Source organism: Enoplosus armatus, chromosome 17 (genome assembly GCF_043641665.1).
Source record: "Enoplosus armatus isolate fEnoArm2 chromosome 17, fEnoArm2.hap1, whole genome shotgun sequence".
Lineage (NCBI taxonomy): Eukaryota > Metazoa > Chordata > Actinopteri > Centrarchiformes > Enoplosidae > Enoplosus > Enoplosus armatus.
Genome location: NC_092196.1, coordinates 15,981,288 through 16,006,955, shown reverse-complemented (window position 1 = coordinate 16,006,955; position 25,668 = coordinate 15,981,288). Strand labels below are relative to the sequence as shown.

The 25,668-nt window shown below is 40.7% G+C and overlaps 3 protein-coding genes and 3 non-coding genes across 9 annotated transcripts; 5 read left to right on the top strand and 1 right to left on the bottom strand.

The window, feature by feature from the left end:
• The first annotated feature begins 1,827 nt into the window (after positions 1–1,827).
• map3k14a (mitogen-activated protein kinase kinase kinase 14a) lies at positions 1,828–14,182 on the top strand. 4 transcript variants are annotated; one of them, XM_070923077.1, is made up of 16 exons: positions 1,828–1,865; positions 7,307–7,576; positions 7,658–7,739; positions 7,860–8,082; positions 8,439–8,807; positions 8,902–9,036; positions 9,127–9,256; positions 9,681–9,809; positions 11,255–11,359; positions 11,458–11,615; positions 11,723–11,873; positions 12,343–12,666; positions 12,748–12,857; positions 13,280–13,418; positions 13,537–13,637; positions 13,733–14,182. In XM_070923077.1, exons 2-16 carry the CDS (start codon positions 7,321–7,323, stop codon positions 13,892–13,894), a joined length of 2,574 nt encoding a protein of 857 aa, XP_070779178.1. In that variant the 5' UTR covers positions 1,828–1,865; positions 7,307–7,320; the 3' UTR covers positions 13,895–14,182. The 4 variants fall into 4 exon arrangements, with proteins under 4 accessions (XP_070779178.1, XP_070779176.1, XP_070779180.1 ...); XM_070923075.1 differs by lacking the exon at positions 1,828–1,865 and adding an exon at positions 5,353–5,450; XM_070923078.1 differs by lacking the exon at positions 1,828–1,865 and adding an exon at positions 5,642–5,663.
• A 1,510-nt stretch (positions 14,183–15,692) lies between these two features.
• LOC139300083 (apoptosis regulator BAX-like) lies at positions 15,693–17,513 on the bottom strand. The gene is made up of 6 exons (XM_070923066.1): positions 17,483–17,513; positions 16,883–16,931; positions 16,633–16,791; positions 16,369–16,504; positions 16,129–16,233; positions 15,693–16,010 (listed from the first exon to the last, which is right to left on the bottom strand). Exons 1-6 carry the CDS (start codon positions 17,511–17,513, stop codon positions 15,912–15,914), a joined length of 579 nt encoding a protein of 192 aa, XP_070779167.1. The 3' UTR covers positions 15,693–15,911.
• Positions 17,514–17,834: 321 nt separating this feature from the next.
• Positions 17,835–20,298, top strand: rps11 (ribosomal protein S11). The gene is made up of 5 exons (XM_070922670.1): positions 17,835–17,968; positions 18,456–18,596; positions 18,837–18,912; positions 19,588–19,717; positions 20,104–20,298. The coding sequence occupies exons 1-5, from the start codon at positions 17,954–17,956 to the stop codon at positions 20,225–20,227; spliced, it is 486 nt and encodes a 161-aa protein (XP_070778771.1). The 5' UTR covers positions 17,835–17,953; the 3' UTR covers positions 20,228–20,298.
• On the top strand, positions 18,672–18,755 carry LOC139300850 (small nucleolar RNA SNORD35). The gene has a single exon (XR_011598870.1). It is a non-coding gene; the product is annotated as a small nucleolar RNA SNORD35 (small nucleolar RNA).
• On the top strand, positions 19,370–19,453 carry LOC139300849 (small nucleolar RNA SNORD35). Its single transcript, XR_011598869.1, has one exon. It is a non-coding gene; the product is annotated as a small nucleolar RNA SNORD35 (small nucleolar RNA).
• On the top strand, positions 19,929–20,013 carry LOC139300851 (small nucleolar RNA SNORD35). The gene has a single exon (XR_011598871.1). It is a non-coding gene; the product is annotated as a small nucleolar RNA SNORD35 (small nucleolar RNA).
• Positions 20,299–25,668: the final 5,370 nt, after the last annotated feature.

The following is a 25,668-nucleotide window of genomic DNA, read 5'->3' as shown; positions in this document are numbered from 1 at the left end:
GTTTGGTGCACTTTCCTGAGAAATTGGGCAGGGTGTCAGGTGATCTGAAATGTTCTATTTATTCCTCACACAAGGGCAGTACAATGAATTAGTTTGTATTTCGTAAATCCTTTCTCGAGGCCCAATGATGTCAAATGTGCCTAATCAAAATGGGAGCCAAATTTTACTTACTGGTTGAACTGGGGGACCAGTCCATTAGCTGATGGTATGACTACAAAAGAATGAATCCCCTTAGAATCAGATGCAGATCTACAAGTAAACCCATATGTTGTATATGTCCCCATTTAGAACATGGCCATATTTACAGGTGAAATTATGCATTACATTTAGACATGATTGTCTATGTAGTATATGATGCGGTCAAATGTTACCTTTTAAGCCAACTTCCCTGACAATGTAGCCTTATTGTTTTTTATATATAGCAAGAAGAGCACCTGTAGTTTCTCCTATCATTCGAACACATTGCACAATTTTGTCCTCTGTTCAAATAATTGCTTTGTGTCAGAGTCTGTCCTATCCAGCAGGCATAAAAAATGTGCAGATTTCTTGTTTTCACATTTTCTTCTCCAAACAGAGTCCAAACTTGCTTGCTTTGTTTAAACAAATTACTTAGTGGTTTGCTTTCAGAATCTCTTGGCTTTTGTTGTGTCACAGCAGGAAGATATCCAGGGATTTTACTTGGTATTGGAAAGGGGAAATTACCAGATCATCAATATCTTCTTTGGCCTCCACTCACACATGACACAGACCCAGAACTTCCAGCACATTTCTGGATGAAGCTGCTGAAACTACTTACAATATGTTCATATTGATGTAAGAAACAGAAATCTATTTCAATTCAGTGCGTATGCCACTGTGTTGTCAATAATAATGGACTAACTAAGCAAAGGCAGTTTAAAACCATGGTCAGTGTGATACATAGTCAGGTTCACTATGTCCATGTTTATTTTATGTTTAAATTTTGTGGAGATTTGCAAAACTCCCTAAACAGCTTCACCCCTAAAACATGCCCATTACATTTTATTGTTCTTCATATTAACATTATGGTCATATCCTACTTCATAAATCACAGGATATGAACACTAGTATGACAATAACACTTATTAATTGCATTTTATTACAGTATACCTTAGATTGCACATCATGCAGCCTGTGATCATGTCACATATGTAAATATAGACAATAATGTGTGTACTGTGGCAGAACTGCCTTCAGTCAGTAGTTCATGACTCCATCTTGTGGTGAATCTGTGTCAATACAGATAACCCTATTTAGAAGAGGTGTATTATATGTACAAATAAGAAGTATTATCTACACAGCCCGGTAAAACTTTTTGCAGAATCTAACTATAATTATAGCAAGGAATCGTTATCATTATAGGAACAGGCAGCCAGCAACACTTTAAAGGGTAAATAGGAGGATGGCATTGGATAGAAAGCCAAAACATAGAATACACAAATAAATAGAAATTTAGCATGGGATTAAAAGGGGCTTGAAAAGTCACATCAGCTAGTTTTCATACCTCATGACCACTTCCTTCTCTGCTTCTCCAAGACAGGAACTGATCAAATTAAAATTGGCGCATACAGGAAGTGCAGATGTTTCAGCTTCAAATTAAAAGTATAACGGTCACTTTCAAAAAAATGCAAACATATTACTAGAGCGCAAGCAGCAATAAAAACATAAAAAAAATCAATGGATAACAATAGTAGCGCCAAGCTATTTTATATTTTGGTATTTTGAATACAATTTTTGTAAAATTAAGGGAATATAATACTTAATTTGAAATGAACAACCGGAAACCATTATTCTAGCTAAACACGGATCTGATCGCTATCGGCCGACGCCTACTAATTGGAAGCTCGGTAAGTGACGAATCTACTGTACATTTAATAATTAAAATAAATAGTTGAACGAGTGACACCTTTTTCTGACCTCAGTCTTCACTGCTCTCTTTTGAGACAAAGATTTCTTATTTCAAAAGTTCGCCCTCTCAACGAATGGCAAAAACATGTCGGTCTTATGTGAAATGTCGGAGAACATGGCTAGAAGGAAGTTAATATTTTAGTACACTGAGAGCGCGTATACACTCTCGAAGAACACCGCTAACGGAAGACATATGCTATATTTCTATGGTTATTTTACCAGTTTGTGACAATAGCTAAAAACAGCAAAGATCGGCACAATAAAAGGTAGGCTGCTGTTACTGTAAGTTTGGCTGTAACGTTACATGTCATCAAACTTTTTCAAAACCGCACATGCGCCTGTTGAAGCCAGATGTCTATGATTAAAACAACTGTTGTACTCCAGCTTGCGCCTTTTTCCAGTGCTACTGGCTGTTAATGGTTGCTTTTGTTTGTCATGGAAGATGACTTTTATATTCCCTGTAAGAAAAAGAAATGGGCCAAATATAATGGGCCTACATATGAGATGAACATATAAGATTCATGATCCTTGATACAAAGAGTACATTCAGTGCCATGATACACATGTAATACATAAGCAACAAGAAAAAGATGTGATTTTTGATCATTTTAACTTCACTAATTACTCACTGTACCTACTAGTTCCCATAAGAGTAGGTATTATGTTCATTTCATGTTCATCATATTGATATTTGATGTAATGCCATTATCAGCTCTTATCTGCCTGATTTAATTGTTTACAGTGGTCACCCTTGACAGATACTCTATGTTGAGTCCAAGTTCTGCTGCTTCTCACACACTGTACAAATACATGCCGGATCATTCCTGGCCCAGAGTCAAACTCCTGGCCTGCATTTACCGCTAAGCATCCCTGGCCTGGGACCATCCTTGAATGAGAAACCAATGGTGTCCCGTCAGTGCAAATGTCCTATTCTTCTTTATGCAAAACAGACAAAACGTGCAGAAAAGACATTGTATAATTTTTGTAATTTTTCAAAGTTCTAGGTGATGTCCTCAAATTTCTTGTTTTGATTGTCCAACAGTTCAAAACCCAAAGGTATTCAGATAACAATGATATAAAGCCGAGAATTGCAGCAGTAAATTATCTTGCTCAAACATAATGCACAGAACATCATCAGTTTAATGAGAATGTGCAGAAATCGTTGGGAACAGACTCCATAGACGTTGTGCACCCATGCTGAGTGAATCCTCATTGTTATTTACTGTCATGATACCTACTTCTTCATTGTAGTTAATAGTGATGAAGTAACAGGATAAAGGGAAGTTGGTAGAGGAGACACAGAGAGATGTGACTGAATGGTGTGAGTAGGACTTGAAGTCATAGCATGCATATGGTTTCTTAAATGCTCTGGACATGTGTAGTCTAGGACTGGGACATTTTCTGAGAAACAGCCGGCGTTTCCTTTAAGGAATGCTTGGCTGTGTGTATTCTGTGGCCGACTTCAGGTTGAGTCCCTTTTCACCGTCCTTACTAAAGGCTTTGGAATTTCATTAATCTGTGTGGGTGTACAGCAGAAGTCGGCTCGATATAGCCACTGACTGTATGTGGAGTTTAGCTCAGGATTTCTCTGCAAAACTAGATTACAATGGATTGTACTACTTCATTTTTAAGATTGAATGTTATTGTGTGTGTGCTCTCAGTTACAAGTTTATTAGGTACACCTGTACAATCTCATGTACTCCAATGCAACAGCCCATAATAACTCCTGTCTCTGTGAAGCCTATAGTGTTCAGTTCCTGTTGACGCTGTCAGGGAGGTATAGGTTCAGCTGATGGTTGTATTGTATTGCATTTAGAACTGAAACAATCGATTAAGTGATTACTTGATCGACAGAAGAGTAAATGGCATTTATTTTGATAATCAATAAAGCTTCAAAGTAATTTTCTTCTTGTAAAAATGCCAAACAGGTTTGGTTACAGTTCCTTAATTGTGAGGATTTTCTCTGTTTTATATGATTTTAAGTTCGATATCTTTGAGTTTTTGACTGTCAGTCAGGCAAAACAAGCTATTTGCAGACAATACTTCGGGCCTGAGGAAATTGTGACAGGCATTTTTTAAGTTATTTTCTGATATTTTATTAACCAAACCGGAGTTGCAACTTATGATTATTTCTGTTATTGGTTAATGTACCTATTATCTTCTCAATAAATCGTTTAGTCTTTACTCTAGAATCCCAGCAAATAGCAATAAATGCTCTTCATAATATCACACAGCTCAAAGTGACGTCTCAAAAATGTCCTGTTTTGTTCCAACCAACAGTCCAAAACCCAAAGATGTTTAGTTTATTGTTATAGAAGACTAAGAAAACTTAGAGAAGCTTAAACCAATGTTTGCCATTTGTGCTCGAAAAATTACTTAATTATCAGAATAGTTTAAGATCCACTTTCTGTCGATCGACTAATTGTTTCAGCTCTTGACCAAATGATTAACCGTCCACAATCCAGTCCTCAAGTTTTTTAAGATACTGTTGCCATGACAGTCAACAGTTTCCTTTACACTAAGGATGGTTCATTCTGAAGTGTTATTCTGAATTTCCTGTATGCTGTGGCAGTTTTTATATGAGTATGTTGTTTTGCTGCTGAAAAGAAAAGTAATTGAGACATTTCAGATGGACAGCCTGACATTTTGACAGCTCATACACTTGCTCCAAATCCTCTTGGTGGCAAATATTTTCCATAAGATCCTCATAATATCAGATATCAGATATCAGGTCGTCACATTTTGACAGAAGTTTGCTGTCTAAAGAAAACACTGTTTTGTGGTTGATGTTAGTTTTTAAGGTATAGTGGAGAGTGTGGGCGCGTGACATGACATGTGACGGACTCATATATATCAGCTTGCTACAGGGCACATGCTCATTAGGATATCAGAGCCCATGAAAGGTCACAAAATGCTTTATATTTCATTTAGTATTGTGGGTGTGTGCAGGAGGTCAGAAACCCAAATTACAGAGTCTCTTTCAACAACATGCTCACAGCAGTGTGACAGTTTTGTAGTGTTTTTGACTTAATTAGCGAACATTTATTTGTCCAGATTCTGCTTTTACTTTGACTTTGATGCTTTGCTGTAAAGATCACATCCACTGTTACTTCTTCTAAAACCTGAGTATATCTGGATAGGCGTAGGCCACAGAGAGCTGATGTTCTGCTTTTGTCACTGTTCATAGTTCACAGTTGATCATCAAAAGCATTACCAAACATGTTATCCTTTAATCTAGTTAGAGGGAAGAGCAAGTAAGCCAGCCCTGTTGGAGGGAGGGGGGAATATGGGGAAGTGGAGATGCATTTCCCATAAGTCATGTCAGCCAGCTCCTCCCCCCCCCGGTTGGCTGAGAGCCAGTATCAAACAGAGCAGTGAGCAGAGCTGGAGCGGAGACGTTACTGAGAATCAGAGCATGAAGGACGAGGCGGACAAACACGGCACCTAGTTTTACTAATGTAGACGACAGGTTATTCAGAGCGGATACACAGGAGAGAGATATCAGTTCAGACTGGCATCCGTCGGTACGTGCACACGCCCCTTGGCCTCACACATACACGGAGTTGTTTTTGTGGTTGTGTTTATTGCAGTGGGTTTTTCTCCATTTCCTTTCCACGTAAATTCATTGGGGTGTGGTGTGTGCCGTGCTTTCAGAGCACCGGTGCAGCGTCTTAAGAAGGAAGTGACAGTTTGCTTTGTTCTCGATAATCTTGCAGTGCATGAAGTCGGCACACAAGGTAATGTCGTTACTAAACTTAAACAGCTTTGATGGAAATTTGACTACAGTTAGATGTCAGTTTTTCTTAGGCATTACTTGTGTTTGTATTGTCAAGAGCAAGAACACGCAAAAATGACTGGGGAACTTTTTTGGCAGCCATGCGATTGTTTTAGTCAAGATCTCAGGATTAATCCTGATATGGCCTCCTTCAGGAATATCTATATGTATATGTGCAGAAGGTTGAGTGACAGGAAGACGCTTCAGTTGAGCATAATGGACACACTGAAGTAACATGCTGCAACTCAGTTCTACGTTTGTGCCTTTCAAACAGCATTTAATGCATACAGCCGGTGCTGAGATGACCGGAGTGTGTCTGAGTGTGCTGATTTTACAGTCTTACATATGTTGAAGATTATAACCTCCAAGCCATCAGCAGTCAGTCATACAAATCTTTGTTGGGAATTCAGCCTGTCCGTGCCTAATGTGCTGTAGTGTACTTCCTCTTACTGAAACAGAGTTCTTGCATTTAACGACACAGTTGCAACTGTCAAAACAAGGCCAGGGTTGAGTTTCCTGTCTCATCTGCCCACTGCAAACTTTCAAAGTTTCAGGTTGTTTCTGATCAAGTGATCATCGTGATCCTAAACTCACTTGACAAAGTCAAATATGTTCAACTTTAACAAGCTATAAAGAAGCAGATTACTTAACCACAGTACAAAGCCTGTCATTGTTGCTGTGAAGTGTGTGCATATTTCTGTTGACAAGAGTAAACATCTCATCTTAAGTTGAGTCAAGTTTATGAACTCTACTTAGCCTGATTTCAACTGGTGTTCCTGGAAAAAAACACAATTGGCCTGTTGGTATTAGCCAACTGCATCTTCAAAATAAAATAACGAACCATTAAGAAGTAAATGAAAAACAAACAAACGAATAAAAGTTGGTAAACATTTAACTTGAAAATAAGACATATATTTGATTGTCACATCAACTCTCATCCACTTTCACATTAGCAAATAGTAAAAAGGCATTTGTTACATTATGGGGAAGCAGTTTATAAAGGTCAGCAGCGATGATAGGCAGCAACCAAGTGATTGACTGTACAGACACGATGCAGTAACACTGTTGGATCAACATGATAAACTAAATCCGTTTTAATGTAATAATGAATTTAAAGTGCAGTTTGTAAATGAGATAAATGTTTTGCCATTGAATTTCCACTTAAAAATATAAAATCTTATAAACTAGAACTGTAGCAATTAATCGATTAGTCAATTGATGGAAAATTAATTGGCAACAATTTTGATAATTAAACAATTATTTGAGTCTTTTTTTAAGCAAAACATGCCAAACATTTACTGGTTCCAGTAAAAATGATTGAATGGTTTGTCATATCAACTGAATTTCTTTGGGTTCTGGACTGTTGGCCGGACAGGACATGACATTTGAAGACGTCCTCTTGGGCTGCAGGAAATTACGAAGGGCTTTTTTTTTTTTAATTGAAAAACAAAGAAAATGATTAACAATTGATAGTTGTCCCAGTAGTTGTAGACATATTATAAACTTGTTTTCATTTTTAAGTCTAAATGAATGAAACAGTGACAGCAAATGTTATTAATGTTGTTATTTGTACGATCAGTTTCTTATGATCTTCTCTCTTTCCAGAGCCAGCAGATGAAATGGCGGTGATGCAAAGGATTTTTAACTCCACTTCCCCGTTCTCCGGGTCCTCCCAGGCTGAGCTGAAGGGGTCATACCCGTCCTGCTCCGCTGCGGACCAGGAGACGGAGGAGGAGGAAGAGGAGGGGAAGGACAGCAAAATGGGCTATATAGCCTGTTTAAACCCACTGATAAATAAACTCCTGACACATGGCACTGCAGAGCAAGTGGGAGAAATGCCATTGAAGACCTCAACCTTCATTGCCCAAGCTGAATGTAATTATGTTTTGTTATATAAATGTTCAATAATCAAATAACTGTGTGTGGACAGATCATTTAACACCGTGCTCTCCTCAGGTGAAACCCAGGACTCCCAGGAGTTTAGTCCATCCTGTTTTGAACGTTCCTTTGTTCCCTCCCCAAACTGCTTCACCAGCAAGTATGACGTTACTTTGACAACATCGCTTCTGCATTTCACACTTCATATTCGTTTACAGAGGCTATACTGAATTGTTTAATGCCGTGTCTGGAATTTATCGTTGCAATACTTCTGCTTCAGTCTTTCCTCGGAGCACAACAATGTGGCGTGCCCAACCACAGCCTCCATCCAGGGGCCGAGCAGCTCATCGGCACAGCTCACCCAGAGAAAGAAAACCAGGAAGAAACAGAAGCGCAAGGGCAAGAAAAAACTGGAGAAGAAGAAGGAGAAGCAGCGATACAGACATCGAATGCCTTCTGGAGTCCCTGAACAGGAAAGTGGAAGTTCTCTGGTCCAGATACTGGTAAGAACTCTTCACGTCTCATTGAGTCTTGCATATGAAAAAACTATTAAAACTGCCATTACGATGTTGGTTGGTACATTGTACACACTTGTATTCTTAAAAGAACTGAGAGTGCTTGCAGTGGTTTGCTTGTGAATCATCTTCAAGTATAAATTGCCACATTCTTCGGCAGTCGGAGGCTCGATCTCTAGACATTCCTGTGCAAACATTAGCTTTCCTGTGTTGTGGAAGTGAATCACCGAATTCAGACAAAGCTGCCTCTCATGGCCTTGAACATTCAGCCCCAGAGCGAACTCACCTGAGAATGTAAACATCATGTAGTCTGATAAACCCTGCTTTTTGCTTGTCTCCTGTAGGAGGAGTCGTCTCTTACTTCTTGCTGTAGCAGCACTGAAAGCTCAGAAGAGCAGGACAGAGGGCCCTCCCTCTACAGCCGACAGATCTACAACACAGGCTCCAGCTGCTCTCCTCTGAACTGGAGGGACCAGGTCTGCCGCCCCCTCTCCAGTCTCCATTCCTATGGGCAGGACAGCGACTCAGACTCTCTCAGCAGTCTGGGAGACTATTCGCTGGCCCTTGCTGGCCTCAGGGGCAGTGTCAGTCAGGGGGACCCGTGCTATGCCGGGCCCTTTTTCAAAGATGTGGAGTGGGACGCAAGAGAAGAGGAAGATGAGCTCTCGGCAGCTGATTCTGTCAGCAATGAGGGAATAATCTTTTATAATGAAGTATGTTCTGCCTTACGTCAATCTACTTCCCGTCTTCTGTCTTGGTTTTAAAATGTGGTTCAACCAAACTAACTTGTTTCTCTTATTCTATCAGAAAATCCAGCCCGTGGATTCTGAATACAAGGAAGGGAGTGAGTATGTCCTCTCAAAGTTCATCAAGGAAGGCTCCTATGGTGAAGTACACAGTGCTCAAGATGTCAACACAGGCTTCAAATTTGCTGTCAAAAAGGTAATAATGCAGAGCGTATCGCCGTCTTTGTTTTTTCCACTGCCTGGTTTCAAAGTGTGCTCACTCGTTTGTTCCATCCTTTCCTCACAGATCGCCCTGAAGAGGTTCAGCAGCGAGGAGGTGGGTGCGTGGAGTGCCCTCAGATCTCCTCGTGTGGTGGAACTCTTTGGAGTGGTCAGAGAGGGGCCTAATGTTGTCCTTTTCATGGACCACAAATCAGGTAAACAAGCTTTACTTCTGCCGTTCAGCACAGCACATTCTGGCAGTACTGTCTGCTGCTGCCAATGAGTTTGATGGTGAGGTTGGAAATTGTTTGGTGAGATATGATGAATTAAGTGCAAACACATGTACACTGGGTGCTAGATTGTAGATTGCAGAAATACGGATGTGATTAGTGTCGAGATGTGAAAGTGGGTGGTTCTGGGATGCCAGAAATGACTGTTTGAGCTTCCTTGAAGTGTTATGGTCCAAATTACACCAAACATCTGTGATGGGAGATGCCCGCTTGATAAACACAATGGCATACCTCACACTTTTCCTTTGTCATCAAATTCCAGGCCATAATAGAAGAAAAATTTGAATCAGATTCTGTGTATTAGTAAATATTAACATCGTCTTTATCCCGGTCTGATCTGTTATTCCAGGCTCCCTGGGCCAGCTGATAGCAGAGAGAGGCCGGCTGCCTGAGGACCTAAGTCTCCACTACCACTGGCAAGTCTCAACAGCGCTGGAGTATTTAGTGAAGAAAAAAGTGGTGCATCTAGACATCAAAGGTGCGTTATACAAAGGGATATTTTCTTTTTCACATATTTATAACAGTTAAACTAATGTTCATGTCTTATCTGAGTTATACTAAAAAGTCAAAACATGAATGGTGGCCTCAAATAAAACTGATTTGATCTCTTGACTGTGTGTCCATTAGCCACATAATTACTGAGCAATAACTAAAGGCATAAATAAAATCCCTCCAACAGTTTTATATAGACGTAGATATTATTTTAATTTGTCCTGAATCCATCAGGTCTAACCTCAAATTAACCATCATCATTAATTTATCTTAAGAACCAAGAAATCAAAAGTATTTGAGTAACAAAAGCAAAGCAAGAAGAAGATTTTGTTACTTTTCTCCCCCAAAAATCTCTTTTATTGCCTACAACTTTATAATGGATAGTAAAATTCCTGTGTTCTCCTAGATATTACCACTTGTTGATCTTGTAAATGTTGCTTTTATACAGTCCACTGCCTAAAATATGAACGTAAATGACTAAAACAGTGATTACACCAAAACACAGGCATCAGATATTGGCATCTGCCCTTAAACACTTTCAGGATGAATTTTAACAGCAGTAAATATACAGATCAAAGTGGCTCTACAGTAATAACAGTAAAACTAAATATGTCAGCTTGACTTTTACTTGTTTTGCTGTTGTGGTACCTAGTGGAACACAAAAACATACAGAGAGAGTAAGTCAGATTTCTAATTAGTTCTCATCAGAGGGTTTTGTCTTTGTGCAGCTGTTGTGTGGAACACAAGTGTCATAGATACAGCCTAGATTTGATCCTCAGCACCTGTGTTGTGAAACCAGACTACCACAGAGAAGACGACGGGCTGGGAATTTCCCACAGTGTGACTCATCGCTGCTCTTGAGAAACGGCGCATGTGCACAGAATCGAGAGCAAGAAAGAAAGGGAGAACGAAACAGAGAGGGGGGGATGGGATGAGGAGCAGGAAGTAGTTGGTGAGAGAAGTGAGAGAGAATAAAGTACGGACAGTAAAGACAGAATAAAATGGAAAGAAGTATTTAAAAAAAGAAGGAAAGCGAAAAACAGAAAGGGAACTAAGTTGGAGGAAGAACAAAACATAGACTTAAGCCAGAGGACAGACGAACAGCATGATCGTGCTGCTGCAGCTCAGGCGCCACCTGGTGTCTGTCAGGAAAAGCAAGGCAGTGATGCCAAATCTCTTCATCTGCTGCCTGTTTGTTATTACACTCCACATTCATTCCACATTAAAGTGTTTTCTACAGCAGCTGTCCCTCTGTGACTTCATATTTCCCTTTTATTTCGCTCCATTGTCTGTTTTCTGTCTGTGCAGCTGCCCTGTTTCTAATTATGTCATCCATAAACTGCACTGCAAAAGTCATGGATATCAACCAGGTGCCGCTGAGCAGTGTCAGGATTAATGCAGTGGATTATTGACTCTGCTTGTTTCCCACAGCTGACAACGTGTTGCTGTCGGAGGACGGTAGAGACACTTTCCTGTGTGACTTTGGACACGCAGAGAGACTTGACAATCAGGGACAGAGCCTCAGTGGGTCCAAAGGTAGATACTGTGTGACTTTAGCGATTCAGTTAAGAAGATAGGTCATTTATCCATTTTCATGTCTTAATTCATTGTTTTCCCAATGTAATTCAATGCAGATCTGAAGGGCTCAGAGACCCACATGGCCCCTGAGATTGTAAAAGGGGAGCCCCGCGGAGCCAAAGCAGATGTGTGGAGCAGCTGCTGTATGTTACTGCACATGCTCAATGGTAGTCAACCTTGGACAAGATACTACACCTGTAGACTTTACCTGAAGGTATACCCCACAACGACACACAGACACTACACCCTGCTGTTTCAGATGTTTAGTTCGCTCCTCGCAGTATTCAGACTTTGACTGGGTCCCTTTACGTGATGTTACAGATTGCTAATGAGCCTCCGCCTCTGAAAGAGATCCCACCTGACTGTAGCCCTCTCACTGCTGAAGTTATCACGGCGGGACTTCAGAAGGATCCAGCCAAGAGAGCATCAGCATCTGACCTCAAAGAAAAAAGTTCCAGAGCTCTGAAAGAAGGTGACTAAACCTGCACTGCAAGTTTTTATTCATATCAATGCAAGCGAAGCAAACAGGGGCGTAGGTTTGGTTTCAGATGTTTTTAAGTCAAGTGAGCAAATGACAAATGTTTGTACTTTCCATAATAATGGTAGCATAACAAAAAATAAACCTGGATTGTGACCCCTTTTTCCTTTGTAGAGACCTGATAACTAAATAATGTTGTGTTTGCACCTTTACTACAAAGAGATCTGTGCTTTACTGTCTTGTATTAGACTACTGTTCAATTCCAACATCTTTATATGGAAATTTTAACTAGAAAATACAGGTGATTTTTTAACCCAAAAAAAAGTAGTTGGCAGTCCCTTTTTACAGTCCTGAGGAGTGTCTAATACAAATCTACCCGAGACTACATTAGAGGGACATGTCCTATCCTGGATGCACCATCACCTACAGTTTCTAACGACTTCACGTGTTTGTGTGATTGCAGTGGGAGGACTCACCAGCCCAGTGAAGGGACCCTACAAAGAGCCCCTGCATATTGCCAACAAACCTCCTGAGTCCCTGCAACTTATCAATAGCAGCGTTGTCTGTGAGGATGAAGAGGAACATCCAGAGTCTGTTGAGAAGGTGATCACAGCAGGGAGGAGGATGGAGGAACTGGATGATGACAATGAAGAGAAGGAGGCTGAGTCTAATGAGCCAAAGCGAAGCTCTCCTTCCTGTCCACAAATGCTGATCTCTGAGCCAAACCACAAGAGGGGAAACAAGATCACCACTGTGCCTGAACTTGAGCTACGTAAACTGGAGCGAGGTGAGGTTTCTCTCAGTGCCCTGCTTATTTTCTTGTGTTAAATGTTTGAACTCTACTCATTGTTTTCCTGCTTGTTTGCAGATTTCTACCTGAGCAGTCTGTCGCAGCTTCACCCTGCTGAGATGCAGGAGCAGCTCCTGTCTTGTCTCAGCAGTGATCCTTATTCCAACTGGGAACCATGGGACAAAAAGGTAACCCAAAATTCACAATGGAGAACATCTTTAGTTTACTTCACATTATGCAGAAGACAAACAGTTGGAGTGAGATTGATAACTGCTAAAGAAGGATCTGGGTTATCAATCATGGCCCCAAATCCTCACTTTGTCATTTATCATTTGTGCACTTAATCTGCCTCAAAGTAATTCAATAAGGAGAGATGAATTGGAAGAGTGTAACAAGATCCAGAAAAAGACATTTAAAACAAGTTTGTTGAGGTCGGGCAAGTGTTTTTTGAGAATAAGAATTTTACAATTCTATATAAATATTTGATCAATTTAACCTTTCCAAATACTCAAGATATTACAAAATGTAAACAAAGAGCTTTATCTGCGTTCATCCATTTTGGCTAAAGTATTAACAGTTTGTGTTCCTCTTCTTTAACCCATTATTCCAGGACTCTGGCCGCTGGTCCCTGAGCCCAGGAGACGACTTCAGCTCTGGAGTCTTCTCCTACAACAGTCAGCCAGATGTGCAGGTTTTCAGTATAGATTTACTGAGTCAAACACAGCTACCACCACCCTGCTGTTTTGAAGGTGAGATTAAACATTGACATCTCTCTTCTTTGAAACAATTTAATGTACTACCAACCTGTAGAAGTGATATAATTTGCCATTACGCCATGCTTATCTCTCTGCTCTGTGATTGGCTCAGGGGTGGACGTCTGCATCAGAGACTTCAACAGGAGAAGCATCCGCATCAGAGAGACGCGCCGTGTGAAAGTTGGCCACATCGCCACTGGAATCAGTGATCAGGTGAGGGATCATGTGTCAAGACAGCCATTCACGTTAGTCTGTTTCAAAGAGCAAAGATTACACTTGTTTAATGTTCATGTGTGTCTCCTTTTTAGATCTCTGAGAGGGTTTTCACCTTGGAAACCCAGCAGGGCCAGCAGGTGGCTCACGATGAGGAGGTGCAGGAGTCCGGTCTGGAGCTCAGCTGTGTCCCTGCTCCAGACTTCAGCTCAGCCTGGAGGTGGAGGATCAGAGACGGAGTGCTGGAGACGAGATAGAGCAGCTCTTTCCTTCCAGCGGCCGCAGTGTCATCTTAACTGTTGTACACATGGCCTTCTGTTGAATTGTCTCCGTGTGTGACGGCCATGCTTTCGTGAGGGGTCGAAATAAATCTTTTAGTGTCTCGTGTTTTTTACGCAATAATGGGGGGCTGTTGTGTAGCTGTTTGTGTGTAAAGTGCTTGTTACTGTCAAAGCACTGAGCTTTTTTGACCACTGTGATGTTTACATGTTGCACCTTTTCTTATTGCATATTTACATCGAGTCATTAAACAGAATATGAAACTATGCAGAGTGTGTGATACATTATTGATCTCACTTATTCACAACCCAGTCTGTAACACAGGCTAAAATATCAGCTTTGCACAAAAAAAGGAAACTATAATTTGCTGAGCACAAAATTACCTAATTTATATATCCTATCCTTCAATACCTCCCTCGAGACTGTATTTTTTGCTCCAATACTACAGTTAAGAGGACAGTCTGATAAGCTAAAATGTTGGCCATGTTCACCATCTTAGTGTAGCGTGTTAGCATGTCACTAGCATGGGTACAAATCATGAGTATGTAGTGAATCTTGCAGCCTCTAGGAGTCTAGCTGGGGTAAATGGTTTAATAATCGGATTCATTTTTCATTGTAAACATGTTGAATATAATTCTCATTCCTGCATGATTTATGTACAGCCATATCCACAGTAAGAGTTAAAAGATTTATTTTCCATATTACAACATACAAGGTCACTGCAAAAAGATTTTCAGCGAGACTGGAAACTAATTTCAGGTTTACAAATGTGATAGAAAAAAAGTGAAAATTGGAGAATATCAAAGTGATTTCTTAGTAAAAAAAACACCAAGGCACTGACAAACAAGAAAAATGTATAAAAAGCCATTTTCTGTGTGTATAAGATTGCAGTTGGAATTACTCACGTAAAAATACAGTACTTTGAATATGTGTGAAGTGAGGTAAGCATCTGTGAGCAATCTAGTGCTTTCCGAGTCTGCAATACGACAAAATCCATCACCACAGGGAACATCAGTTGGCTCAATTCATAACAAAAATAATAAATGGGATTTTTTAAAGTTCAAAATGCATATGATAACATATTACACAGGATAAGAATTTAGATTCAGTCTGTCATTTTGCTGAGATAACGTGACTTTTTAACCATGTGATGATTCATGTTGAATGTAAAAATAACTTTGTACACCTGCTGTGGCACTTTTGTTTTCCACGGAAATAAGATTGAAATGTGCATTCAAGGGGAGAAATTATTTGGGGTTGTTTGAGCCCAAATATTATCAGAGGTGTAAGGTTTCTTCATCTATATCATATTCTTGGTAAATCTAATAATTGTTTGCAAAAATATCTTTTAACTTGATGGGAGGTGACCACCCTCCAACGCGTTCATTTCCAGCAGATCATAACAGATTTACACCAGTAAACACTCACAAATACATTTGAAGATGGATTGTCTAGCATACAGACACCATGATGAGATGGAAGGAGTGAGTGGGAAGATCAGAAAAGCAATCTGAGTGGAACAAAAATAAAACAACAATGAAAATAATGCAGAAAGAAATCTCTAAACTTTGCCAAGAAATGTCAGTCCATATATCTTTTAGGGCAGAAAACAGAATGCAGTGACTTTTTTTAATCTGTACCAAGTAAAAAATAAATTACTTAAAATGCATTCCCTGTTCAAGTCTGACAAACTTTCCACCCCCCTCCCCCATTTCGTGCATGTAATCTTGCACAGCTCACTTCCTCAGTGGCGTAGGGATGATGATGATCATCATCATCATCATCATCATCATCATCATCATCAGTCTAACTCCCATTCCTTGAAAACGAAAGGGCGGCAGAAACGAAGACTGGCTCTTCGTGTTCAAATGCAAGGTCTTCTTGTTCAACTCTGCCATGACTTCTTTCTGTTGTCTTTCATGTTCTTGTTCCTGTCCCCATTTCACTCAGATGAAGTTCCTCCCTTCTTTCATCTGTCTGCTCTTCACAAACCCCTCACATCTTGCGAATGACTAGAACAGTGGTGAGAACGCCAGCCAAGAAAACCCCCAACGTCTGCCATGTGGGTGTGCCAAAGTGGGAACGAATACCCTCCTAAAAATCATGAACAGAAACAAATATTAGCATGTGTCATACAAGCAATCAGGAGCAGAAGCTCAATTACTAATAATTGAAAACGAGTTTGAACTGCATTTGTTAGCTGGCTCCTTACCCAGCCACCTTGCTCCCTGATCCAGTTGATCACATTTTCCCGGAGGTAGTCCATGGTCCAGGTGATTATTGTTCTGATGATATCAGGAACTTGGGTCACAAGAGCCTAAGACGGTGTGAATAGGAGATGCTTCAGACTTAAGGTCTTTCTCATTCAATCATAATTCCATAATACAGATATATCTCACTTTGCTTTGTTTTGTTTTTATGAGACAAGATACAACAGAGCTGCTTAACTCACTTTGATGACAAGTCGACAGGCAAAGTAGAACAGTGCAACCACCCTGCCCCAGTTGAATTTTCCATCTGAAAAGATCTCAATGGCAACTCTCATAAACATGTCCTTTGTGGGACTGAGTGAGGAGTTGTTTATCATCCTAGGGAAAAGAACATTTTGCAATTAGGGACAAGCTAATTGTAAAATGTTATTACTAGTAAAACTTTATAATATATAATTCCTCAGGACTGGAATTTGCTAGAATTGATACACAGACAGATAGCCCACCTTTGGAGCTCTACATTGCCATCCAGCTCATCTCCAATCTGCTGCAGGCACTGTGCAAGCTTCTTGTGGTTTGGGTCACACAGCTCTCCCCCACCCAGCTGTGCCCTGGTCACTGCAGTATTGCTGTCTCCATGCCGCCGAACCCGCTCGTAGATGAAACTACACAGGGAGACACAGACATAAAGTAAGTATGATCTAACTCTTTGCCCAGTTCAGTAATGAGAAGCACAACTGTATAGTACATACTCACTCTTTTAACAAAACAGCTCCTACTTCCAGTATCTGATCTTTAGAATTTCCTGAAAGACAATGGTCAGTGTTAAATCATCCAAATGCTGATACAACTGCTTCACAACCAGTTATCTCATCTTAGAACCAAATTAGTGTATAATTGAATAATGTGTGCTAGTATAACTGTATGTTTACTGTCACTTTAATCTAAATCTAAAGTCACGCTTTACCGTGAGTTAATTAACGGTAGTCAATGTTGATGCTACATAATACTGGACGTCTGTTTATCTTGGACTTTAATATTTTCGAAGGGAAACGATGTAGGTTCGGGATATATATGTTTCGGTTTTGTTCAAACATATTTGCTAACTCACTCTTGTAAAGCTAACCAAGCTATCTACAAAAACGCCGAGTGAGTGCTAGCTAACGTGAGGCTAACGATTTGGTTAGCTATCGTGCTACCCCCAGTTCAGCTAATGTTACTGCTAGCAAGCAAACAAGCTACAACCACAAAACAAAAGCTAATTGTTATAGTGTCAGAATGTCTATGTCTGCCACACTTTTGGCGACGCTGTCACAGTCAATTTAATTTCATAATATTGTTGATGCTAGCTAGTACCTTGATCGCCTCCTCCCGGGTGTGATGCCATCTTGTTGTTTGTTTAGATCACCAGTACTTCCGTACAATCATGTGACACATTTTTATTTGTTTGTGGCAACTGCACCCGATAGCAGCTGCAGATGTGCTCATTTTCATTTAAGCTGATGTGACTGATGCACTGACGTGATATCCTAACGTTAAATAAGTGGAGATGATATCATCCATTTATTGATCTATTCACCGCAGCGTCACACTTGTCACGTTGCTTACAGACGACGCTTTGGGAGAGCTTGGACTGCAAACAAACAGTTTAAATGCTGTGTTTACATTTTTTTACTGCGTGTATCAGTTAGTAAAATTAATGAAACATTAAAAACATATGTGTTGTTTTTTTGAGCCTCGCCTTTTCACAGACGTCATTTCCCGTGGCCCGTAGTCTTCCGTCCGTCGCGCGCATTCACAGGCCTCTTTACGACTCGGCTGGCAAAGATGGCGGATGCACAAGTACGTTCAGGAAAACGGCGTGGTGAATTTACATCGATATTTTTACAGTTTAGTGAACACATTTGTCGGGTTATATTAAGCATGTGCCTTTACCTGCTCTTTATACACGACCCTGAGCAATTTCAAACCACATTAGGGCGTTTATATCTGCCATTTGTTGTCGTTCTGCATACCCTCGTGTAACGTTGAACTAGCCGGAATGCTAACTCAGTTAGCTTAGCCTGCTACGAGTTAACTCTCAACTTACAGTTAATGCAAACTACAAGCGATAACGGTTCCCATCCTAATATTTCCCATACGTTTTTTAAACGTTAAATTGTTTCATCCAAGCGCGATCTTAGTCCTTCATATGAGGAAGTTAAATTAGCTGGCGAGGCCGGGCGTTGTTAAAGTGAATGGGTATTCATAGTGCTTGAAATGTGGGTGGCGAAGTTAACTTGGTTTCTGTGTTTCACGACCTCAACCTGCTCATCTCCTTGTTCCACAGACCGAGAGGGCTTATCAGAAACAGCCCACCATCTTCCAGAACAAGAAGCGTGTTCTGGTCGCTGATGGTGGCAAGGAGGTCAAGGAAAAGCTCCCCCGCTACCACAAGAGTGTCGGGCTGGGCTTCAAAACCCCAAGAGAGGTAACTTGAAATGTCCAGAACATTTTCCAAACTAATGTAGAAAGCTAGAGCTCTTACATGCTTCTCTTAGTTAGCTGCAAATGATGTCTTTCTCACGATGGTCTTCCAAGCCTACATGGTTCTGACGATACTGCCTTTAGGCATTGCTGATGCAGTCACAAGAGTTACAATTATTACCTGATGTCATAGATGGGGAATATGTATAGAGCAGCACTAACAATACCCTTTGTTTTTCACCAGGCTATTGACGGCACTTACATTGACAAGAAATGCCCCTTCACTGGAAATGTCTCCATCCGTGGCCGTATCCTCTCTGGTCAGTTCAACACTCTACAGCACACTAGCCCATTGGCACTGGCTTGGGATGCTGAAACGGTGTTTGCCCATAAACCTGCAGTCATTTAAACATCACACTGTTATAATATGATAAAATGACTCAAAGTGACCAATCAATATTTAAAGTATACAAAACTGCGCTATGATGATTCATGATGTAATTGTCTTGCATGTTATCCAGAAATATAATGTGCAAGCATGAACAAATTATTACAAATGACTTTGGTGAGACCAGGCATTTTGTTGTCCGGTCTGGTACTGTGAGTATTGGCGCCCCAGTTTTTGCTCTGTTGAGCACAAGGTGAGCAATTGTCCTGACTGCAAATCAACATATCCTTGTTACAAATGCAGATGAAGCAACCCGAGCCAGATCCAGTGTCTTCACATGCTAACCTGCCACAAACTCCATATTGACTTTGTTTTTCTTGTCACTATCCTGCAAATGATGTTTTTCTCACGATGGTCTTCCAAACCCTCTGGGTTCTGACGACAATGCCTAATGGCAATACTGATGTAGAGTGACAACCTTGTATAAAAAGCCATTTTTTCACGTGCTTCTAGTGTTTTGACCTCCTGTGATTTGAGTGTTCACTTTGTCTGTTGAAGGCTGTTCAACATGCCTGTGAAATTCAAATTCCTTTTTTGTGGTCTACAGGTGTGGTGACCAAAATGAAGATGCAGAGGACCATCGTTATCAGACGCGACTACTTGCATTACATCCGCAAGTACAACCGCTTTGAGAAAAGACACAAGAACATCTCTGTCCATCTGTCACCTTGCTTCAGGTACTACAGCATTTGCTGTTAATTCAGGGCTCAAGTCTGGAAATGCAGTCATTAGTTTCCCCTCAGCCAAATCAGGCTTAAATTCATAATTGTTTAACTAAAGGCATTTACCTACCCTTTTTTTCTCAAAGATAAATATAATTCTTCTATTGCAGGTCTGTTTTTAATGTCAGTTTGTGATATGATATTGCCAAAAAGTGTCATAATTTGCTGCAAATGATGTTTTTTCTCACGATGGTCTTCCAAGCTCAAGAAGCTCTGACGACACTGCCTTTGGCAAATGCTGATGCAGCTTTACACCTTCTGTTCAAACAAAGCTAAATCTGGATCAGTTTGATCTAATACAGATGTACCCCAACCACCTGTTAATGTCTGTCTTTCTGCAGAGACGTGTCAGTTGGAGACATTGTGACCGTCGGAGAGTGCAGACCGCTGAGCAAGACCGTGAGGTTCAACGTCCTCAAAGTGACAAAGGCTGCTGGAGCCAAGAAGCAGTTCCAGAAGTTTTAGGTGTGACACTGAACAGGAAGGCTGCTGTTGGCTTACTTGTCTCACTGTCAAATAAAGAAAATCTTGTTTAACTGGCCTTTTCTGCTGTTTGTCTTATCATCCCCTTTTTTGGATTTGAAACTGAGTACAAGTACATAATCAGTTCTGCTCAGTTTTTTTTTTAAAGGTATTCAGTGTTTTGCTTGTGCATAATTTTAATCAGAATCAGTCTTGTCCAAGGAAATTAGGAAATCTTATTAAATGGAAAGAAAATTTGAACATCAAATTAAGATGTGGGACAATTTTTATACCTCGTCCAAACATTTGGAGAATGAAAACTTTAATTGGTAAGCTTAGTAAGATTTTTTTTTCATATCATTGCCCCCCCCCCCCCCCCCCCCCCCCCCAGCATTAGTCATGTAAATATGTAAATACTGCATGTTAAGCTTGCCAGTAAATGGACATCTGTAACTCCCTCTACATTTTCTCAAAGGTAGTGTGATGTTTCTTGGCAACCTCAGGATGTGAACAGGCTGTTTCTAAGTGAAAGTAAGAAGCATCACTGCAATACTGATGTGGCAGCTAAGCTGAATTAGGAGCAGTTTTCCTGTTCCATGAACTGGCATCTGTGTCCCACCAGTTGCCAGACCCTGCTACAAAAAAGTCAGTCCAAGCATGAGCGGTATTAAGACACACGAATGCAGCGAAGCCCAGAATTTAGAAGGAAAGGCAAAAGGTCCCACTTGCCTTCCTTCCACCCAGAGTGTATAAAATGTTTGTATAATCAGTTTTTACATTATGAACACTACAATTTCATGGAAATCTGAAAGTGTTTTTTTCAGATTAGACCATTGCAGAAGACTAGTAAACAAATGGGGTTAATATGAAAGTAAGATTCTTCACCCAATATATTGCAGTATTATCAGGATATGTTAAATTGGGGGCAAGAATAACATAAATAAAACCTATTGAGATTGTAAGGTTGATGTACAAGATATTCAGCACTGTGCTCATTCACATCAGTGTGAGCAACAGACATAATTTGACAGAACTACATTTTTCAAGTGTGTTCAAGGTTATAGAGATGACTGGAGTGTGTGTAGTGAAATAAAGGAGTCAGATGTACACACAGTGTAGTTTATACTATATACAGTATATTCATATAGATGGGTAGAGGCTGCATGCTGGACCTTCAGCAAGAAGGTCCTGGTTTCAATGTTTCACTTTGGATTAAGATTCAGTTAGTTGTGTCCGAGTATACCTTGATATTTAATATTGCTTGAGCCACAAAGACACCTGAGCGCAGCAGCGCCTCCTACTGTTTCATAAGTTCACAACATGTGTTTCCCATGAAAGAAACGTGTCCAGCAGATGGCGACAGATAACAGATAATCAAGACTCGAATCCAACACATGCATGATGAATCAGGAGATACTTTGTGTGTTTGTTAAACCTTTTGAACTACAAGTAAAAACTCCTCTGGTTTCACTTTTCAAAATGAACAGACTCCTGCAGTGATGTATTAGATGGACATCATCTAAATTTTACTAGTATTAATAATGTCGACATTATAATGAAATAATGAATATGCTGGATACATCAGCTGAGTTATCTCCACTTTAAACATAATCCTCATGTTTGACTTTATATTATTAGCAGCAACTTTGATGGAATTTCAATGTCCTCCATTTTTGATTATAGTCTATAGTTATTGGTTATAACAGGAGGAGGGATTATCATCAGAGAAACAAGATGATCAGTTGCTGTTATCTTAGCCATTAGCAGATATGACCTCCTTCCTTTGTACAGCTACAGGCGTGATGATGCTCAATAGTGTCTGAGATCCACATAAACACATGCAAATACGTGGACGCTCAACAAGCAGGGATGTCCTGTCTGCATCAGCTGAGTCATTTGCATGTGTCCTTATTTCAGTTTGAGAAGATGACAGCTTTTCTGTATGGGAATCAGTGAGCACCCCCCTCCCTCCATCCTCCACCATCCGTCTGGCCTTCTGTCTGCTGAGTGCCATGGCAGAGGCGTCACCATTAACATAATGATGCTGTACATGTTTATTTTCCCAATGATCCAGTGAATGTGGACCATATGGTGATGACGTGAAGAGGAGAAAGTGGTTAATGTGAGCTCAGCCGTGTAAGTACCTCCATCATTTAATGATCAGCGGAGCAAGCAGCTGTCATCTGAAAGTTTGTTTGGAAATAACCAAACATTTTCCCCAATTACAGTTTTCACTTATGTTTTTGTTGTACTAACAAAAACCCGGCTCTCCACTGATGCTACAATATTTACCTAAACAGCAGCGTTTCAGCTTCTAACCACAAATTGTCCTCTCTTGCGCAGGGGCTTTCCCAGCTCCCTCTCTCCAGGCACTACAGGAGGGTGGGAGGGGGCCTCAGGATGTTCTCTGAATAACAGGCCCTCTCATGAGCAGACACCCCAGGGAGCAAGACAGCCCAGCAGGCCACCCAGCCCACAGGAGTGCATCCATGCTCCCACAGAGTGTTTGTTTGAGGGCAGAGGTCTGATCCCTCAAAAAGTCAGAGCAACCATAATAAACCCAAGCCAGCAGAGTTAAACTGTGATGGATATGTGCTGTTAGAGAAGCATGTTGCTGTAACCGCTGGTCATCTGCTGATCTCTGTCTGTTTTTTTTAAATCAAGAAAAGAAAGTCAAGATAAGAACATTTGAACCAATAAAGCTGAAGTAATCGGTTTGTGGTCTTGGGAGAGAATCTTTAAACAAAGGTCATCTTTTCATGATCTAAACATATATTTTGTATCGTGGGCGAAGAATTGTGGTACAAAAGTGAGTTTGAATTTCAGTGTTTTCAGAGTGAACAGAAACACTAGTGTTACCAGGCAATAAAACAAATGTTTGGCTCCAACTGTTGTAACACAGTGACATTGTTGTACACTATCTTGCAAGCGAGTTTCTTTATACTATTTATGACCCTATGATTTACTTCCATCTCTGCCTCCTGCAATAAAAATCACCTGTCGGAAAGATTCTTGGTTTAATTGCATGTCATCGCAGATTATATAGATTGGTCTTCTGATACAAAGGATGAGGGAATACATTTCTTGCTTTTGTCCCCAGTTTATTGCTGGGTTTAGTCAAACAGCACACTTCCTGCTTCAGAGGAACACATGTAATTCTCCAGGTGGTGATGTGAGTTTCGGTGATGGAGAAGCCAGACTCTTTATAACTCTCCATTTTCCATTTGGAGGCATCGCCAAAAGGTGAAGGTGAACAGTGTAGATTGAGATTTAGCGCTCCATCCGTCACAGGCCAACGACCCACTCAGGCCAGCCAGGGCAAAGATGACCCTACAAACATGTCTAGTCTGTAAAGAGAGGAAGAAATGCCCAAACCAGGTTTTTATGGAAACTCTGGATGGTCGTCTCTTGTCTGTCAGCAGACACACTTCTTCTAACGGTCTCACGCCACATTCCTCCAGTTTGCCAACATGTTTACTCAGTGTCACGGAGCATGCTTTCAGTCGTGCTTACTTGTGTATCTAATGGCAGGGATGTTAGCTCAGAGGGTCAGCCCGATGAGGTTAATGGCCACTGTCAAAACAGAGGCCTTCTGGTAGCCCAGCAGGAGGTTTGGGCAGGAGGGGGGTCGTATAGTCCCAGGCTGGACCCTTGTTCTGGGTTGTTTGGAGGCTGTCAAACGCATCCAAACTGTTTCACAGCAGAACAGCGGCAGAAGACCTGATGGGCTGAACAGATGGAGGTCGTGTTTTACGTAGAGGAGCCTGAGCTGTAACAGATGAGATCCTCTGGCCTCATCTGAGGCTGTAAAAGATTTGCTATTTATTTATTTTTATTTTGTCTCTCTCTCACTGTGTATTGACTAATGGTCTGAAATAAAGTGAATAGACTGACTCACTGACTGTGGAAGAAGTACTCAGATCTTTTACGTCAGTACTGTAAAAGTAGCAATACCACAGTGTAGAAATACTGTGTAGTCATGCATTCAGAATTTTACTATTTACTATTTATAAGTACTAGCATCAACATACATCAACAAGTACCAAAAGTAGCACTCATTATGCAGAATGGCCCATTTCAGAATAATATTGTATAATATGTGATATTGTTGGATTCATTTATTGATAAATATATGTGGCCATGTTGCAGCTGGTAAAGGTGGGGCTGATTTGAACTATTTGATATACTTATGGGAAAGTTGATCTATAATGATACATATTATTTTTTATATTTTGTATTAATAATCAGAATCTTCAAAGTGATTAGTAACTAAAGCTGTCAAATAAAATGTGGCATTACCTCCGAAACGTGCCAGAGTAGAATTATAAAGTAACATAAAGTACAGGCGCCTACAAATTGCACTTATGTAAATGTGCTCTGTTACTTTCCACCACTACTGACCGATTCATGTATTTAATAGATATAGCTGTCATTAAAGTATCAATTCATTACTTTTGTAAACAATAATCCACCATAAGACGAGCTGATGTTGTACAATTATTTCAATGTCAAAAGAGGTGGTTAAAGTTAAAATGTGCCTGTAAAACCAAACTTTGATACTTTTTGAGGTGTACTCTCCTCACTATCCAGCATCCCACTGCTGTGGTGCACAACAGGAACACTGTGGGCTCCAGTTCGGGTCAGTGCAGGGTCACTCCGCACATCTGGACATGTCATCAGCCCTCCAGATCCGCACAAAGATAGCCTATGTCCAAATGTCCAAAGACAGACTCGTGTCTGACAACATCCTATTAAAAAAAGATGTGCCATTACGTTCAGTCACAAACAAAAGGTCATGTGTTTGAGCTGCAAGCTGCACTTCCACATATTAAATATGGTTTGTTATGGCCTTCTGTCGGGGTTTGGCCTTCTGTCGGGGTTTGGTGTCAAGATTTTGTTTTGTCAGTGAAAATAGACTTGGAGCATGTCAAGATCTATTACTTTCAGGTTAGAGGTTCTGGTCACAGTTATCAGTGTCTGATATCTGCAACAGCACCACAAGCTGTTAACTGATTTTAAGTGATTTAACAGATGTGGCTCCTGCTCTTCACTCGCACACACCTTTGATCTGATCAGGACTGCAGAGTTGTGTCCCTGATAACGTGTCTGTCAGTGCTTTATGAAAACATTGGTTATTTACAACAATCTGAAGGGTGTTCTGAAGTTTGGAACCTGCTGGTTGATCCCTGCAGAGCTCCATCGGGTATCGATTACAGAACTTTTGATTGATCGCTGCTCACCTGGCCTGTCTGGTAAGCCGAGAGCCTTGCAACACATCCTAGATTTGCACGACGGCTCCTGATTCAATATTCTCATGTTCAGCCGTGTTCACGCCTGCCTGTCAGACAGACTGCATGTTTGGCATGTGTGAGTGCAGCGGGCATCTCCAGTTTTACACCATGTTGTCAGATCAAAGTCCACGCTGGCGCTGGCAGGTCACAGAA

Bases quoted from the DNA above. Each gene is read 5' to 3' on its own strand.
- rps11 (XM_070922670.1), top strand. The intron at 18,597-18,836 runs GTAACTTGAAAT...GTTTTTCACCAG, and splicing joins GCTTCAAAACCCCAAGAGAG to GCTATTGACGGCACTTACAT. The intron at 18,913-19,587 runs GTCAGTTCAACA...TGTGGTCTACAG, and splicing joins CCGTGGCCGTATCCTCTCTG to GTGTGGTGACCAAAATGAAG.
- LOC139300083 (XM_070923066.1), bottom strand. From the start codon at position 17,513: ATGGCATCACACCCGGGAGGAGGCGATCAAG. The intron at 16,932-17,482 runs GTACTAGCTAGC...ATTGTCTTTCAG, and splicing joins CCCGGGAGGAGGCGATCAAG to GAAATTCTAAAGATCAGATA. The intron at 16,234-16,368 runs GTGAGTTAAGCA...ACACCGTCTTAG, and splicing joins CCTGTCGACTTGTCATCAAA to GCTCTTGTGACCCAAGTTCC.
- map3k14a (XM_070923077.1), top strand. From the start codon at position 7,321: ATGGCGGTGATGCAAAGGATTTTTAACTCCACTTCCCCGTTCTCCGGG. The intron at 11,616-11,722 runs GTATACCCCACA...GTGATGTTACAG, and splicing joins CCTGTAGACTTTACCTGAAG to ATTGCTAATGAGCCTCCGCC. The intron at 13,638-13,732 runs GTGAGGGATCAT...TCTCCTTTTTAG, and splicing joins CCACTGGAATCAGTGATCAG to ATCTCTGAGAGGGTTTTCAC.